Below are 18,023 nucleotides of genomic sequence, written 5' to 3' on the forward strand. Positions count from 1 at the left end.
GATCGGAATATATTTCACCGAGTGAGCACCAAAAGGTATATTTCACGAGTGGCGCAGCCACGAGTGAAATATGAACTTGGTGTTCACAAGGTGAAATATATAGAGGATATTTGTTTAGTTCAGTGTAAGATCGGAATATATTTCACCGTGTGAGCACCAAAAGGGATATTTCACGAGTGGCGCAGCCACGAGTGAAATATGAACTTTTGGTGTTCACAAGGTGAAATATATTTCGATCTTACACTAAACTAAACAAATTTTCTTTTTATTATATGCAAAGAAACGTTTTAAAAAGACATTAAACCTAATACTGAATGAAAAGCGCGCCAAATAATAATACAACGTGACGTCATTTACGACGTCACGTCATTAAGTTGGTACCCAGTTCTGTGCACGCTGGTATTTCACTGAAACAACGTAACGGGCTTAAATTCAAAACAGTGAAATTACCAGTTTTATATCACTGATATATTTCTATAAACCACCGAAAAACATGTAATAAATTCTGCTATAAGGTAACCATAGTTGCTTCAGTGCATCATTCACGAATTTGACGTTGCCTCGTAAAAATGGTCTCAGTCATGAGAAAAACAAGTGACTGCCTTGTATTCTTCAGACTTGGTACCCCATGACATTTTCCTCTTTCCTAGACTGAAAAAAAAAATCATATTGCAGGTCATCGCAACAAGAATATAAATGAACTTGGGTTGCCCTTTTTTCAGTCATTGAAAGGTATAAGTAAGGAGGACTTAATTGAAGCATTTAAAAAATGGATTTAGCGTCTAATTCCAAAACTCTGTATTTCTGTTGGAGATTATTTTGAAGGGTTGAAATAGGAAATTGTATAAGTATTTGCATTCTTGTTAAATTTATTAGCCATTTTAGTGCATTACATATTGACCCACCCTGTATTACATTTTAAAGAAATTATTAGAACGATAAAAGTGATAGTTCTACGATTAAAAGTACAAAAATTGTCATATATGCTGTATATTGCAGTAAAAGTTTAATCATTGATTTCAATTCCAATACAGCCTGGTATATGCAAACAATTGTATCGAATTGGCATCAAAATAGTTTATACCACCCATGCACATACCGAGTAAAACACACCGAAACAATGAGGGCCACGAGCAAGAGAGGTCCTCATATTAATTAGTGCGTTTCCTCTTCCTTTCCACTTCGTAATGTTTAATAAATAAAATAAATATTGGTCCTTCTTGCCAACCGTTAAATCTGCTTAAGTCTGGTAGCAGATGCTTGTGATGTCATCTGTCAACTTGCCTATAATCAGTAGATATATACATGTACATATCTGTAATACAGATCCTCTAGTTTTCTATGTAAAATGTTACGCTAATATATTACTATATTACGATAACGCTTATTTTGTGTAATGAACTTGCCCTGCTTAGAATTTGGAACAGTCCATTCCTTCAAAGATGAAGGGAATTCAATAATGATCAAAATAGAGAAATAGAGCAGCCAACAGTATAGATCCTGGTCAGATTGCATGGATGTTCATACTGGCCTCTTGGCTCAATAATGATGGCTAACCACATTCAGATCCAGCAGGATAAGTAGAGTAAAAAGAATGCTGGTAAGCCCTGTATGTGATTTTCGTGAAGTAAGCCAGACATTCGGAGAAGTCGGAACAAATTTTTGCTTAGTCTGTCCTGGCTGCTCCGTCTAGCCGGTAACTTGTTCCGACTGAACCGGCTAGCCAAATGTGATACAGTAAAACCTGTCAAGAACATCAGTTTATTTTATATGTAATTTCATATTAGTTATAAATAACCTCGATCTCCGGCTTCTCAGGATGTGTTGCTTTAACAATTAGTCAGCAATTCTGATAAATGACTTTGACCTATTAAAGGAAGCATCAATTCAAGGAATTTATGAATATTTGATGGCTCTAGTCTCATAAATTTCAAATTTGTATCGTCATGAAAGTAATTGGTTTACAAATGAATAGTAATTGCTAAACAAATGAATAAAAATGATAAATTGACGGGCGTGCTCTTTATTTTTTTTAAAGGCATTACATCCAATTATGGTTTTAAAGAGTGATGTTGTTTCATCATTTGTTTTGACTACTTGAACATTTGTTTATCTCGATTGTTAAGTGAACTGTATTGACAATTTCTAATAAGTTTATCCTGATCGGACTTTATTTTTTTTTAGAAATTCCTTTTTGAATGACAATGTTCAGTTCAATTTAGTAATTAATGCAACTAGTTTGATCAAATTTCAAATGTCCTTAAAAGGTTACTTTGGTGTAACGCAATAAACTGAAGAGAGATTTATCCATTGCTCGTGTGTTGAATTGTGTGCTTTAATTAGTTAAAGCTGTATACATACTGATCTTTATTACAAAGGTTTGAGTAAAATAGGAGAAACTTATAAGTGAGTCAGTAGAAAAAAGTTAATTCCAACTGAGGTAGTTTATTAATGTTTTGATGTTACAAAGCTTAGTAGCTCCTGTGACGATTCTTGCTGCTTCATGCTGAATTGATTTTTTAGTTCATTACTGTAGTTATCCCAAATCACGTCAGCATACCCAAATAAGGTCTAATGAGGGCTACATATAATTTCCCCAAACCCGCTCTAGAAATAAGAAATTTCAGACTTCTATGAATACCAGTTCTCTGCCATGTTATTGACATCTGTTGTTTTATTTAGTACATTTACCATTTTCAAAAAGATGACACAAAGATGCTTGTGTTCTTTAACTGTAGCAAAGTTCACAGTATCAAATACTAGACAAGTTTGAGGCTTGTTTCGTTTTCAAAAATGACATATTCTGTTTTTGAAGGATCAAATAGAACAAGCCAAGTTTTAGACCACAAAGAAAATTTTGAATGACCGCAATTTATTTTTGCAGCAGAGGAGTTGCGATCTTCTACAATTATTAGAGACTAAACTAGTGTCGTCAGCAAATAGTCGAATATTTTCTTGAATATTAGAAACAATGTCGTTAATTAATATATATTAGAAAGAGCCGTGGGCCTATGATTGACCCCCGAGGGACTCTAGCATAGATATTTAAAAGTGTGGAAGAAGTATTTGATACAATGATCCTTCTATCAGCAAGATACGATGAGAACCACTGAACAAGAGAACCTTGTATGCCTATAGAAGGAGTTTGTAGAGGTGTCCTTTAATGCCTCTCGAAAGCTTGTGATAAATCACAAAATACTGCGCGAACTTCTTTTCCTTCATCCAGGACTATGCTTATATTATTGTAGAGAAAGGCTTGCTGGTTTATGGTTGAATCCCCTTTCATGAATCCAGATTGGAATGGTGGTAGAAGTTTATTTGAAATGACATAGTTATATGACTTTTCTGAGACGACTTAGGAGAGATATAGGTCTGTAGTAACATGTTTTGAAAGGGTCAGACTTTTTATAAATAGGACTTACACTGGCAAGTTTCCAGGAGGTTGACACAATATATAAAAAAGTTAGCACATTATAAGGTATCACATTTTATTAAGGTTCTTATCTCAGAACATACCATACAAATATTGCTTAATTAACAGTTATATTTACAAAACAAAGGGTCAAGTGACATGACCCAATTTAACAAATATTAGTAGATTAAGAAGACAATTAGCCATGTTTCCAATGTAGTTGAGGTTAATGAAATGGAATACGAGCGAGGTAATAAAGTGCATGAATAATTTCATGTAACACGTATTACAAGTATAACAAAGCAATGTCAAAAAGTACATTACTCCGGCCTAAAAAAGAAAGAAAATAAGTATATATAGAATACAATAATCCACTTTTTGTGATTCTTTTATAATGGCACACCTTAATTACTGCGAAAAGTAAGAATTCAAATGCTACAATCGAGTTTCGTTTTGATTGTTATGTGCACATAGTTACAACAAAAAACGAAACTTGCAACAATGTGCTCGTATAACGGTGCAAAAATACTATAAATTACTATACAGTTAGAACTACTTTATAGAGACATAATAATGTGATGGCCAACAGAGTTACTGCATCAATTAACATTGAGGTAAAGAGCACTTGTTTAGCCGACACAAAATCTTTTTAAAAAAGTTTATAGAAGAAAAGATGGTTAAGTTTTGGACGGATTGTTTCTAACAAAGGACGGAACAGTATAAAAATAATCTATTTAACAATACATGTCATTATTACATTCATGTTCACACTGCGTATACTTTTCCATGTTCAGACCTGATAAAAACACATCGAATTATTTTAACGAAATGGTCTGAAGTGGAAATGTTACGTCAAAATGCCAATATAATAAATTTCCCAACACCTTTATCTAACGCCTCACCATGCTAAAATTATCACTAAAGCAACAACGAAAAAGTTTACTTCTGAAATTCCTGTTCTTTATTAATCAACAAAACACATTAAATGTGTAGCAAAATAAATGTACTGTCTTCAGTTTCAAAATAGGTAGTTATCATATTGTAAATGAAAAATACAATTGTTAAGGACCTTTGTTTAGTGACCAGTCTAACAAAACGAACGCGCTAGCTTTAGCTATAAGATTTTCTATGGAATTATATCTATATGTTTACCTTAATTATACAAATAAAATGGAATCAAATTTCAGAATGACATCAGTAGATAATTCCTAATTTTGGGCTTGTCGATTCATTAATTGTAACAGAAATTTCCGAGTAAACAAACACTTTGTGAGACTTAGTGATGTTGCCATGCGAATGCGTGACACAAGCACGTAAGTGAGCTACGCTTGTCAAACATATAATTTATCACAGACATGTCGCTAACATATCACAGACAATACAGAAAAGAAACATCAAATTATTTTAAACGACCATGGAAACAAAATAGCATTTAAATATATATTTAAAGAAACATTAACGGCGCAGAAATACAGTATAAAATTGTTTTAATGATTGTTACGTTAAGTTAAGCTACACAGATAATATCAGCAGTATGAAATATGTGGACGGACAGAAACATTAAGCCATAACAGACGAGCGGACATTACGTTCATTATAATACATAACACCACATTTACTCATTCAAGTGAACTAGTAATTGCAGCTGCCTTAAAATTTAAAACTGCCTAAATGCAATCATGCTATATCAGAGGAATGCATAGAGTTGTTTGAGAAATAGTTTTGAAGTCTGAAATGACAAAATGTTTGACACAATACATTTTAGCACTAGATTTTACTTATATTATTCCACCTTAACAAAATCACCTTTTTGGAATATTTTATTTTTGTTTAAAATACAGTACATTGACTTTCAATATAATTATAAAAGTACTACATGTATCCCCTAATAATTTTATAAACAAAAGCTATATTCTGCAGCAGCATTTTTCGATGTAAATTCCAAGTATCTGGGCAGACTAAATCCGGTAATAGTTATGTCCCCTTTCTTGTATGCTGGTATAGTTGGAGGAGGTCGCTTTTTCCCATTTCCGTTATTCATTGGAGTTCCCATGCTCGACGTGTCAGAACTCTGTCCCCCTGAAATAAATCGAAATATCGCATTATTAGCAAACTAAACTAAAACTAACCAATTACAGAAATTACTGCTTTAAATTTTCTTATAGGCACAGTTATGACTCAGAAACAAATAAGTTTTGCTGTCTTTAGAAAGGGAAGTAGGAGTTTTATAGTTTTACAGTATGTTACATGTTTATCACCTGATATGAAGAAAGAAGTGCTGAATATAAAATTATTTGTATATATCAATATATCGGTAGTCAAAACTTTATATCATTTTTCCATATTATAGATCTAGAAAATCCTACCTCTATTGAATTTCTTTTTTCCAAGTGACAAAGAGTCAAAATCTGAAACAAAAGAGGTAGAATTCTGATAATGTATATGCATTACAGTAAGTCTTTAGTCATGAACAGACTACGTTATATCAATTTATAGCAAGCGTAGGTTAAACAAATAACCTACAGAAAATCATTTTATCTAACAAAAATGTCTTAAATAAAACACCAAAAGCTTGCAATCATTTTACCTACATTCATCCATCTTGACGGCACTCTTGGATTTTGAGTGATTGTAAAAAAAGATGTTTTTAAGACATTAATTTTCAAATTCCGGTACCATATAGCTTTCAAATAAGACTAATTATCCTTTTGAACATGAATTTGAAATAAATAGTCCCTATTTCTGTTACTATTATTAAAACAAAACAAATCAAACAAAAACTAGATTCTAATAAGCGATTGAAGCATAATCTATATTAATTGCAATATATTTTCTCAAACAAGCTTTTATATCTTTATTATTTTTCCAAGGAAATATTTCATCAATTGTCAAATAAAAGTTACCTATTTCATTGTATATATTACCTTTGTCTGGATCAGTTCGACTTGTTTTCTGTTTTGTTATATTATCTTGGTTGTTTCTACCTTTGCCATTGCGACCATGGTTCTTTTTTAAATACTGAAAGATCATGAGCAATATATTCTTTAAGATGATCTACAACTGCAATAAACCTTTATTCATATTTGTCTACATTTATTCTTACTCTTTAAGTGTATTTATAATTAAGTTTGAAATATTTTGCTGTATCCACATTCGGTTCTTCCCTCATTGAGTCCCACATAGTACTATTCATGTAGGTTACACTGGGAAAACTGATGAAATCAGTCTGCTAGTAAGCACACTTTTATAAGTACAGGTATTATGTAGTACCTGGGCTATCACTTGATAAGAATATAGTAGGATTATTTTACTTATAAGGTTTGTAAACCGAGATAACAAAGATGTGCTTGACAAGGCCATTAGGGTTTGCCAGTATCATTAATTCATACAACTGCTGAAATAAAAATAAATATAAAATTAGGCATCAAAATACACGAATAGTGTAAATAATGTTGTCACAGCACTTGCTGAAAAACAGAACTAACCTGGTAGATGATGTACCTTTTATTATCTTACATGGAAGAAATGACCAGAGTCTGCAAATTTCACCAATTGTGCGTTCGAATTAGCTTTTTTGTATACACATGGAAATGTACTAAACGTAAAAAAGTATAAACTTACCTGATGTGTATATGTCTCTTTCTTTTTCTTCCTGTTGAATGTAGGCTCATTAACAGGAACCCACTGCCGCATGTTCATACTTCTATTTTTATCTCCATTTGCTTCTCCGACTCTACGCAAAGGTGGTAAAGATCGTTCCGATATTACCGTATGTTTTGTCACTGTTGACAGACTGTCCTCACTAGGTGCTTTCCTTATAGACACATACGGAGCATCCGGTATAAATGTCCTGTTATGTTTATCAAGTCTACTTGGTGTAAGGTATGCATCTTTATTGTCTCTGTCATCCAGAGAATCTTTGCTGTCATGTGAAGGTCTATACAGCGGTCTCGGATCTAAAATCTCGCTGCGTTTTTCAATATTGTTTAAATTTGTCTGCGCCCTATTGCGCTTTCTAGCCGCTAGGGCTGCTATGTTTCTAGTGTTAGTAACTATCGTGTTTCTGTCACTATTTGAATTTCTCGATGGAGCACCAAGACTGTTACGCTCCGGATGAATATCCAGAGGGGGCGTAACTCTGTCAATCTCTTGACTGAGACTGGAATTATTTCGCCATGCTCCTGATAAATTCCCCCGGTCAAATTTCGAGTTTGCATTTTCAATTTGTCGAGCTTTAGGTGTATGGGAGAATATCTTATCATCGGAATTCCTACAAATAAAAATAAAGTAAATGATATACGTGGAGAACAAACATTTATTCTAGAAGAAAGTTATCAAACTAGCTTTATGTACAGCTGCAAATATGGTATCTGATACAAGTTTATATCTATTGATCTTGTTAATAAAGCAGTATACTTTCCTGCGACTTTGCATCATTTTCTTTGAAATATGTTATCTAAAAATGTAAGTTGATCATCTTAATCTTAAGATATTTTTTTCACGGCATGCATTTTTTTACGTTCTTCTCAAATCTGTTGTTCTCTGTCGTCTGCTGATTGTAGGCTCTGTTTCTTCTGTGAGTGTACTAAGTTGTTCAACATCCAAGCCATTCAACTGAATAAATACAAGAAAACAAATATATATTCGATTTGTTTAGCAGCTGTTTGGATCAAACGAATTTCATTTTCAAAATGTTTTTACAGCAACAAATCTTTTTATATTTCTTGGAACTCGATATAGGATCACTCATATCGGTTCATAGTATGTTTTATGTAATAAAAGTTTCATTAAAAGCTTTCTAGAGTTATCAAATTTAAATTGCTTGCATTGAATGTTATCAGCCTATCTTGAAACTGTTAAATTATTCAGGCATGCAGTTAGATAGTGAGGTGTACTGGAACTGATGACAACAATTCACTACCCCATCGTTGCGTATAGATAGATCACAAGCGATAAGGATAATTTTATTATCAATATAAATGCTTGTTTTTTAGCGTCAACTCTATTGGCTATTTCATATTTTGATTTGGAGATATGTTTCAAAATTTATTATTTATTATTAAAAGGTAATATGGTAATGGTGATAAGGTGTTGATGGTAGGATAACTGTAATGAGTTTCGTGTGATATTGATTAAACAATCATTTAACATGTAACATAACAGCTATCCCCCTATTTAAGTAAAACATATGAAATATGAAATAAGCAAGGAATAAACTGGGATGCTTGTGAATAAAATATACCATGAACATTAAATTTTGTTACAAGCCTTTAAAATAGTTTAAGTTTTAGCTTTGTTGCGTATGAAGTAAAAGGCCAAATAGTTTTATATTGGTGGTTGTGGTGGTTTACACACCGGAGCACGGTAATAAGCCACAATGAGCAAAGTTCAACCACCGCATCGTTCATGGGCAGGTTTTCAAGCAGTTTACCAGTACTAGATGCCTTCACTTTCTCAAGGAACTGATATTACATGTACATGCGAGAGCAGAGGAACAGTGCGAATGAACGTAGAAAGGATTTCATGATCAAATACAACGAAAATGACTTGCACCGTCCGGTAATCGGACCCGGGTCACCCGATTCACAGTCCAACGCTCTACCTTTTGAGCTAATCGGACAGCTGTTAATTACAGAATGTATTATATATGTAGCATACTGACCTTCAAACCGACATCGGAACCTATGCTGATATCCGAGTCTTCCCTTTGTAAATTCCGCTCCAGTTTGTACATCTCAATCAGTTCCTCTAGTTCTTTAGATACAAATAGTTTATTTTCTGAAAATATAATAAAAAATTGTTTATAATACAACGATTTGAATAGGAATTCATCTGTACATATACAAACGCTTGCTCAATGTAACCAATGCTTGTCATGGAAGTATTTTGTTTTAAACTGTCTGAGCTTTTCCATTCTGAACGACACGGAGACTTCAAGATCTGTTTGAATAATTGATCAATATAAGTAATCAATTCAAATGATAATATTTTTATACCTTCAATAAGACGTTTTTGTTTCCTGATGATCTGGTCACTGAGATGCTGATGCTGCCTGTATCTGGATATTACCATATCTTTCTTCTTGATCTGGAAATCTCTTATTATACAAGACGACTGAACCTCTGTGTTCTGAATCTCCAGCTCATGCACTTTGCATAACAACTTAAGCACTTCTTTTTGGTCTTCCGATTTTACTCGGTGCGGAATCATCTGTAGTAATTGTGATTTATACGTTTTAAACTATACCAATTATAAAACTCTTTGTTTACATGTAGTGTTTTAGGCGATAACATAAAATTTGCTTATTGCATTTGAATATTTGGCTTATACATTAGAGATCAAAACCGGCTAGCCAGAGGTGATACAGTAAAAACCTGTCAAGAACATCAGTTTATTTTATATGGAATTTCATATTAGTTATAAATAACCTCGATCTCCGGCTTCTCCGGATTTGTAGCTTAACAATTAGTCGACAATACTGTTAAATGACTTTTACCTATTAAAGGAAACATCAATTCAGGGAATTTATGAATATTTGATGGCTCTAATCTCATAAATTTCAAATTTGTATCGTCATGAAAGTAATTGGTTTGCAAATGAATAGTAATTGGTTTACAAATGAATAAAAATGATAAATTGACAGACGTGCTCTTTATTTTTTAAAGGCATTACATCCAATAATGGTTTTAAAGAGTGTTGTTGTTTCGTCATTTGTTTTGACTACTTAAGCATTTGTTTATCTTGATTATTCTGTGAACTGCACTGTCAATTTTTAATAAGTTTATCCTGATCTTAGAAATTCCTTTTTGAATATCAATGTTCAGTTCAATTTTGTAATTGATGCAACTAGTTTGATCAAATTTCAAATGTCCTTAAAAGGTTACTTTGGTGTAGCGCAATAAACTGAAGAGAGTTTTATGCATTGCTCGTGTGTTGAATTGTGTGCTTTAATTGGTTAAAGCTGTATACATACTGATCTTTATCACAAAGGTACGATAGAAGAAACATATTAGTTAGCCAGTTGAAAAAATGTTAAATTTGTTTTTATTTTCAATTGATTTCGTTTTAAAATGTGTTAAAGCGAAGAGTGTAAGGTTGATGAAGATGTATTGGTATCAGACCAGATAGGAAAATCGGGAGCGAAACCATTTTTCATTCTAAATAGGAATACCAGACGAGGTGTTTGTCTCCTTTCTGCAAGGATATCCCAACTGAGAAAGTTTATTAATGTTTTGTTGTTTCAAAGCTTAGTAGGTCCTGTGACGATTCTTGCTCCTTCATCTGAATTGATTCAATGTCTTATTTTAGTTCATTACTGTAGTTATCCCAAATCACGTCAGCATACTCAAGCAAATGTCTAATGAGGGCTACATATAATTTCCCCAGCCCCGCTCTAGAAAAAGGAAATTTCAGATTTCTATGAATACCAATTCTCTGCCATGCTATTTGTTGTTATATTTGAAGTACATTTAACATTTTCAGAAAAGTTAACACCAAGATGCTTGTGTTCTTTAACTGTGGCAATATTCACATTATCAAATCTTGACATTGGTGTTTAGGTTTGTTTCGTTTTCAAAAAGGACATACATGTATTCTGTTTTTGAAGGATCAGATAAAACAAGCCAAATAGACCACAAAGAAAATTTTGAATGATCGCAATTCATTGGGAGTTGGGAGGACTCAGAGGAGTTGGGATCTTCTACAATTATTAGAGACTAGACTAGTGTTGTCAGCAAATAGTCGAATATTTTCTTGAATATCGGAAACAATGGCGTTAATGTATATAAGAAAGGTCCGTGGGCCTAAGATTGACCCCGAGGGACTCCAGCATTGATATCTAAAAGTGCTGAAGAAGTATTTGATACAATAACCCTTTGTTTTCTATCAGCAAGATACGACGAGAACCACTGAACAAGAGAACCTTGTATGCCTATAGAAGGAGTTTGTAGAGGTGTTCTTTAGGCCTTTTGAAAGCTTTTGATAAATCACAAAATATTGCGCGAACCAAAGACTTTGCTGATGTTATTGCAGAGAAAGGTTAGCTGTTTTATGATTGAATTCCCTTTCATGATTGGAATGGTTTTAGAGGTTTATTTAAAATGACATAGTTATGGATAAATCTTTCCATAACTTTTCTGAGACAACTTAGAAGAGATATAGGTCTGTAGTTACATGTTTTGAAAGGACTTTTTATAAATAGGACATACACTGGCAATTTTCCAGATGGTTGACACAATATATATAAAAAGTTAACATATTATAAGGTATCACATTTTATTAAGGTTCTTATCTCAGAAGATACCATACAAATATTGCTTAATTAACAATTATATTTACAAAACAAAGGGTCAAGTGACATGACCCAATTTAACAAATATTAGTAGATTAAGAAGACATTAGCCATGTTTCCAATGTAGTTGAGGTTAATGAAATGGAATACGAGCGAGGTAATAAAGTGCATGAATAATTTCATGTAACACGTATTACAAGTATAACAAAGCAATGTCAAAAAGTACATTACTCCGGCCTAAAAAGAAAGAAAATAAGTATATATAGAATACATGTACAATAATCCACGTTTTCTGATTCTTTTAAAAAATGGCACACCTTAATTACTGCGAAAAGTAAGAATTCAAATGCTACAATCGAGTTTCGTTTTGATTGTTATGTGCAAATAGTTACAACAAAAAACGAAACATGCAACAATGTGCTCGTATAACGGTGCAAAAATACTATAAATTACTATACAGTTAGAACTACTTTATAGAGACATAACACTGTGATGGCCAACAGAGTGACTGCATCAATTAACATCGAGGTAATGAGCACTTGTTAAGCCGACACAAAAACTTTCTAAGTTTATAGAAGAAAAGATGGTTAAGTTTTGGACGGATTGTTTCTAACAAAGGACGGAACAGTATAAAAATAATCTATTTAACAATACATATCATTATTACATTCATGTTCACACTGCGTATACTTTTCCATGTTCAGACCTGATAAAAACACATCGAATCATTTTAACGAAATGGTCTGAAGTGGAAATGTTACGTCAAAATGCCAATATAATAAATTTCCCAACACCTTTATCTAACGCCTCACCATGCTAAAATTATCACTAAAGCAACAACGAAAAAGTTTACTTCTGAAATTCCTGTTCTTTTTTAATCAACAAAACACATTTAATGTGTGGCAAAATAAATGTACTGTCTTCAGTTTCAAAATAGGTAGTTATCTTATTGTAAATGAAAAATACAATTGTTAAGGACCTTTGTTTAGTGACCAGTCTAACAAAACGAACGCGCTAGCTTTAGCTATAAGATTTTCTATGGAATGATATCTATATGTTTACCTTAATTATACAAATAAAATGGAATCAAATTTCAAAATGACATCAGTAGATAATTCCTAATTTTGGGCTTGTCGATTCATTAATTGTAACAGAAATTTCCGAGTAAACAAACACTTTGTGAGACTTAGTGATGTTGCCATGCGAATGCGTGACACAAGCACGTAAGTGAGCTACGCTTGTCAAACATATAATTTATCACAGACATGTCGCTAACATATCACAGACAATACAGAAAAGAAACATCAAATTATTTTAAACGACCATGGAAACAAAATAGCATTTAAATATATATTTAAAGAAACATTAACGGCGCAGAAATACAGTATAAAATTGTTGTAATGATTGTTACGTTAAGTTAAGCTACACAGATAATATCAGCAGTATGAAATATGTGGACGGACAGAAACATTAAGCCATAACAGACGAGCGGACATTACGTTCATTATAATACATAACACCACATTTACTCATTCAAGTGAACAAGTAATTGCAGCTGCCTTAACATTTAAAACTGCCTAAATGCAATCATGTTATATCAGAGGAATGCATAGAGTTGTTTTATAAATAGTTGTGAAGCCTGAAATGACAAAATGTTTGACACAATACATTCTAGCACTAGATTTTACTTATATTATTCCACTTTAACAAAATATTTTATTTTTGTTTGAAATACAGTACCTTGACTTTCAATATAATTATAAAAAGTACTACATGTATCCCCTAATAATTTTATAAACAAAAACTATAGTCTGCTGCAGCATTTTTCGATGTAAATTCCTAGTATCTGGGCAGACTAAATCCGGTAATAGTTATGTCCCCTTTCTTGTATGCTGGTATAGTTGGAGGAGGTCGCTTTTTCCCATTTCCGTTATTCATTGGAGTTCCCATGCTCGACGTGTCAGAACTCTGTCCCCCTGAAATAAATCGAAATATCGCATTATTAGCAAACTAAACTAAAACTAACCAATTACAGAAATTACTGCTATAAATTTTCTTATAGGCACAGTTATGACTCAGAAACAAATAAGTTTTGCTGTCTTTAGAAAGGGAAGTAGGAGTTTTATAGTTTTACACTATGTTACATATTTATCACCTGATATGAAGAAAGACGTGCCGAATATAAATTATTTGTATATATCAATATATCTATATATCGGTAGTCAAAATTTTATATCATTTTTCCATATTATAAATCTAGAAAATCCTACCTCTATTGAATTTCTTTTTTCCAAGTGACAAAGAGTCAAAATCTGAAACAAAAGAGGTAGAATTCTGATAATGTATATGCATTACAGTAAGTCTTTAGTCATGAACAGACTACGTTATATCAATTTAAAGCAAGTGTAGGTTAAACAAATAACCTACAGAAAATCATTTTATCTAACAAATATGTCTTAAATAAAACACCAAAAGCTTGCAATCATTTTACCTACATTCATCCATCTTGGCGGCACTCTTGGATTTTGAGTGATTGTAAAAAAAGATGTTTTTAAGACATTAATTTTCAAATTCCGTACCATATAGCTTTCAAATAAGACTAATTATCCTTTTGAACATGAATTTGAAATAAATGGTCCCTATTTCTGTTACTATTATTAAAACAAAACAAATCAAACAAAAACTAGATTCTAATAAGCGATTGAAGCATAATCTATATTAATTGCAATATATTTTCTCAAACAAGCTTTTATATCTTTATTATTTTTTCCAAGGAAATATTTCATCAATTGTCAAATAAAAGTTACCTATTTCATTGTATATATTACCTTTGTCTGGATCAGTTCGACTTGTTTTCTGTTTTGTTATATTATCTTGGTTGTTTCTACCTTTGCCATTGCGACCATGGTTCTTTTTTAAATACTGAAAGATCATGAGTAATATATTCTTTTAGATAATCTACAATTGCAATAAACTTTTATTCATATTTGTCTACATTTATTCCTACTCTTTAAGTGTATTTATAATTAAGTTTGAAATATTTTGCTGTATCCACATTCGGTTCTTCCCTCATTGAGTCCCACATAGTACTATTCATGTAGGCTACACTGGGAAAACTGATGAAATCAGTCTGCTAGTAAGCACACTTTTATAAGTACAGGTATTATGTAGTACCTGGGCTATCACTTGATAAGAATATAGTAGGATTTTTTACTTATAAGGTTTGTAAACCGAGATAACAAAGATGTGCTTGACAAGGCCATTAGGGTTTGCCAGTATCATTAATTCATACAACTGCTGAAATAAAAATAAATGTAAAATAAGGCATCAAAATACACGAATAGTGTAAATAATGTTGTCACAGCACTTGCTGAAAAACAGAACTAACCTGGTAGATGATGTACCTTTTATTATCTTACATGGAAGAAATGACCAGAGTCTGCAAATTTCACCAATTGTGCGTTCGAATTAGCTTTTTTGTATACACATGGAAATGTACTAAACGTAAAAAAGTATAAACTTACCTGATGTGTATATGTCTCTTTCTTTTTCTTCCTGTTGAATGTAGGCTCATTAACAGGAACCCACTGCCGCATATTCATACTTCTATTTTTATCTCCATTTGCTTCTCCGACTCTACGCAAAGGTGGTAAAGATCGTTCCGATATTACCGTATGTTTTGTCACTGTTGACAGACTGTCCTCACTAGGTGCTTTACTTATAGACACATACGGAGCATCCGGTATAAATGTCCTGTTATGTTTATCAAGTCTACTTGGTGTAAGGTATGCATCTTTATTGTCTCTGTCATCCAGAGAATCTTTACTGCCGTGTGAAGGTCTATAGAGCGGTCTCGGATCTACGATCTCGCTGCGTTTTTCAATATTGTTTAAATTTGTCTGCGCCCTATTGCGCTTTCTAGCCGCAAGGGCTGCTATGTTTCTAGTGTTAGTAACTATCGTGTTTCTGTCACTATTTGAATTTCTCGATGGAGCACCAAGACTGTTACGCTCCGGATGAATATCCAGAGGGGGCGTAACTCTGTCAATCTCTTGACTGAGACTGGAATTATTTCGCCATGCTCCTGATAAATTCCCCCTGTCAAATTTCGAGTTTGCATTTTCAATTTGTCGAGCTTTAGGTGTATGGGAGAATATCTTATCATCGGAATTCCTACAAATAAAAATAAAGTAAATGATATACTTGGAGAACAAACATTTATTCTAGAAGAAAGTTATCAAACTAGCTTTATGTACAGCTGCAAATATGGTATCTGATACTTATATCTATTGATCTTGTTAATAAAGCAGTATACTTTCCTGCGACTTTGCATTATTTTCTTTGAAATATGTTATCTAAAAATGTAAGTTGATCATCTTAATCTTAAGATATTTTTTTCACGGCATGCATTTTCTTACGTTCTTCTCAAATCTGTTGTTCTCTGTCGTCTGCTGATTGTAGGCTCTGTTTCTTCTGTGAGTGTACTAAGTTGGTCAACATCCAAGCCATTCAACTAAATAAATACAAGAAAAAAAATATATATTGGATTTGGGATTTGTTAAGCAGCTGTTTGGATCAAACGAATTTCAAAATGTTTTTACAGCAACAAATCTTTTTATATTTCTTGGAACTCGATATAGGATCACTCATATCGGTTCATAGTATGTTTTATGTAATAAAAGTTTCAGTAAAAGCTTTCAGAAGGAAGGTCTAGAGTTATCAAATTTAAATTGCTTGCATTGAATGTTATCAGCCTATCTTGAAACTGTTAAATTATTCAGGCATGCAGTTAGATAGTGAGCTGTACTGGAACTGATGACAACAATTCACTACCCCATCGTTGCATATAGATAGATCACAAGCGATAAGAATAATTTTATTATCAATATAAATGCTTTTTTTAGCGTCAACTCTATTGGCTATTTCATATTTTGATTTGGAGATATGTTTCAAAATTTATTATTTATTATTAAAAGGTAATATGGTAATGGTGATAAGGTGTTGATTGTAAGATAACTGTAATGAGTTTCGTGTGATATTGATTAAACAATCATTGAAAATGTAACTTAACAGCTTTCCTCCTATTTAAGTAAAACATATGAAATATGAAATAAGCAAGGAATAAACTGGGATGATTGTGACGCAGAATATACCATGAACATTAAACTGTGTTACAAGTAAAAGGCCAAATAGTTTTATATTAGTGGTGGTGGTGGTTTACACACTGGAGCACGGTAGTTAGCCACATTGAATTAAGCAAAGCAAAGTTCAGCCACCACATCGGTCCTGGGCAGGTTTTCAATCAGTTTACCAGTACTAGTTGCATTCACTTTTGCAAGGAACTAATAACTTCTGTAAAATGCCAGAAGAGAGGAAACCGTAGAATGAATTTCATGATCAATCACAACGAAATGACCTGTACGGTCTTGGAATCGAACCCGGGTCGCCCGATTTACAGTCCAACGCTCTACTTATTTAGCTACTGGACGGCTTTAAATAGTTTGATAGGTTGTTAATTTGTTGCATACTGACCTTCAAGCCGACATCGGAACCTATGCTGATATCAGAGTCCTCCCTTTGTAAATTCCGCTCCAGTTTGTACATCTCAATCAGTTCCTCTAGTTCTTTAGATACAAATAGTTTATTTTCTGAAAATATAATATAGATTTATATATTATACAACGATTTGAATAGGAATTCATCTATTTGCATACAAACAATGCTCAATGTAAACAGTGCTGTATAAGTTATATGTCAAGGAAGTGATTTGTTTGTTTAAACTGTCTGGACTTCTTTTTATTCCTAACGAGATGGAGATTTCAAGAGGTAAATTATGTTTCTGTTTCAATAATTGAGCAATATAAGTAATTTATATAAATGATAATATTGTTATACCTTCAATAAGTCGTTTTTGTTTCCTGATGATCTGGTCACTGAGATGCTGATGTTGTCTGTATCTAGATATTACCATATCTTTCTTCTTGATCTGGAAATCTCTTATTATACAAGACGACTGAACCTCAGTGTTCTGAATCTCCAGCTCGTGCACTTTGCATAACAACTTAAGCACTTCTTTTTGGTCTTCCGATTTTACTCGGTGCGGAATCATCTGTAGTAATTGTGATTTATACGTTTTAAACTATACCAATTATAAAACTCTTTGTTTACATGTAGTGCTTTAGGCGATAACATAAAATTTGCTTATTGCATTTGAATATTTGGCTTATACATTAGAGATCAAAACATTCTCCACAAAAACATTAAATTATATGTTACAACATATTCAATCAAACATTTTACATAAGGTAAATGAAACTACAA

General features: G+C 32.7%; 1 protein-coding gene across 1 annotated transcript in view; it reads right to left on the reverse strand.

The window, feature by feature from the left end:
* Positions 1–3,498: 3,498 nt before the first annotated feature.
* Positions 3,499–18,023, reverse strand: part of LOC132756071 (kinesin-like protein KIF19) — a 40,056-nt gene continuing 25,531 nt past the window's right edge. The window contains exons 13-26 of the mRNA XM_060747055.1: positions 17,598–17,811; positions 17,235–17,350; positions 16,121–16,215; positions 15,227–15,875; positions 14,531–14,624; positions 13,973–14,014; positions 13,545–13,678; positions 9,409–9,622; positions 9,075–9,190; positions 7,932–8,026; positions 7,034–7,682; positions 6,337–6,430; positions 5,779–5,820; positions 3,499–5,491 (exon numbers count right to left, since the gene is read on the reverse strand). Of these exons, the coding sequence (XP_060603038.1) occupies positions 5,307–5,491; positions 5,779–5,820; positions 6,337–6,430; positions 7,034–7,682; positions 7,932–8,026; positions 9,075–9,190; positions 9,409–9,622; positions 13,545–13,678; positions 13,973–14,014; positions 14,531–14,624; positions 15,227–15,875; positions 16,121–16,215; positions 17,235–17,350; positions 17,598–17,811 (2,739 nt within the window). The 3' untranslated portion in view covers positions 3,499–5,306. The remainder of the gene's footprint in view (positions 5,492–5,778; positions 5,821–6,336; positions 6,431–7,033; positions 7,683–7,931; positions 8,027–9,074; positions 9,191–9,408; positions 9,623–13,544; positions 13,679–13,972; positions 14,015–14,530; positions 14,625–15,226; positions 15,876–16,120; positions 16,216–17,234; positions 17,351–17,597; positions 17,812–18,023) is intronic.

The sequence above is a fragment of the Ruditapes philippinarum genome, unplaced genomic scaffold (genome assembly GCF_026571515.1).
Source record: "Ruditapes philippinarum isolate M1 unplaced genomic scaffold, ASM2657151v2 ctg5585_1_1_1_1, whole genome shotgun sequence".
Lineage (NCBI taxonomy): Eukaryota > Metazoa > Mollusca > Bivalvia > Venerida > Veneridae > Ruditapes > Ruditapes philippinarum.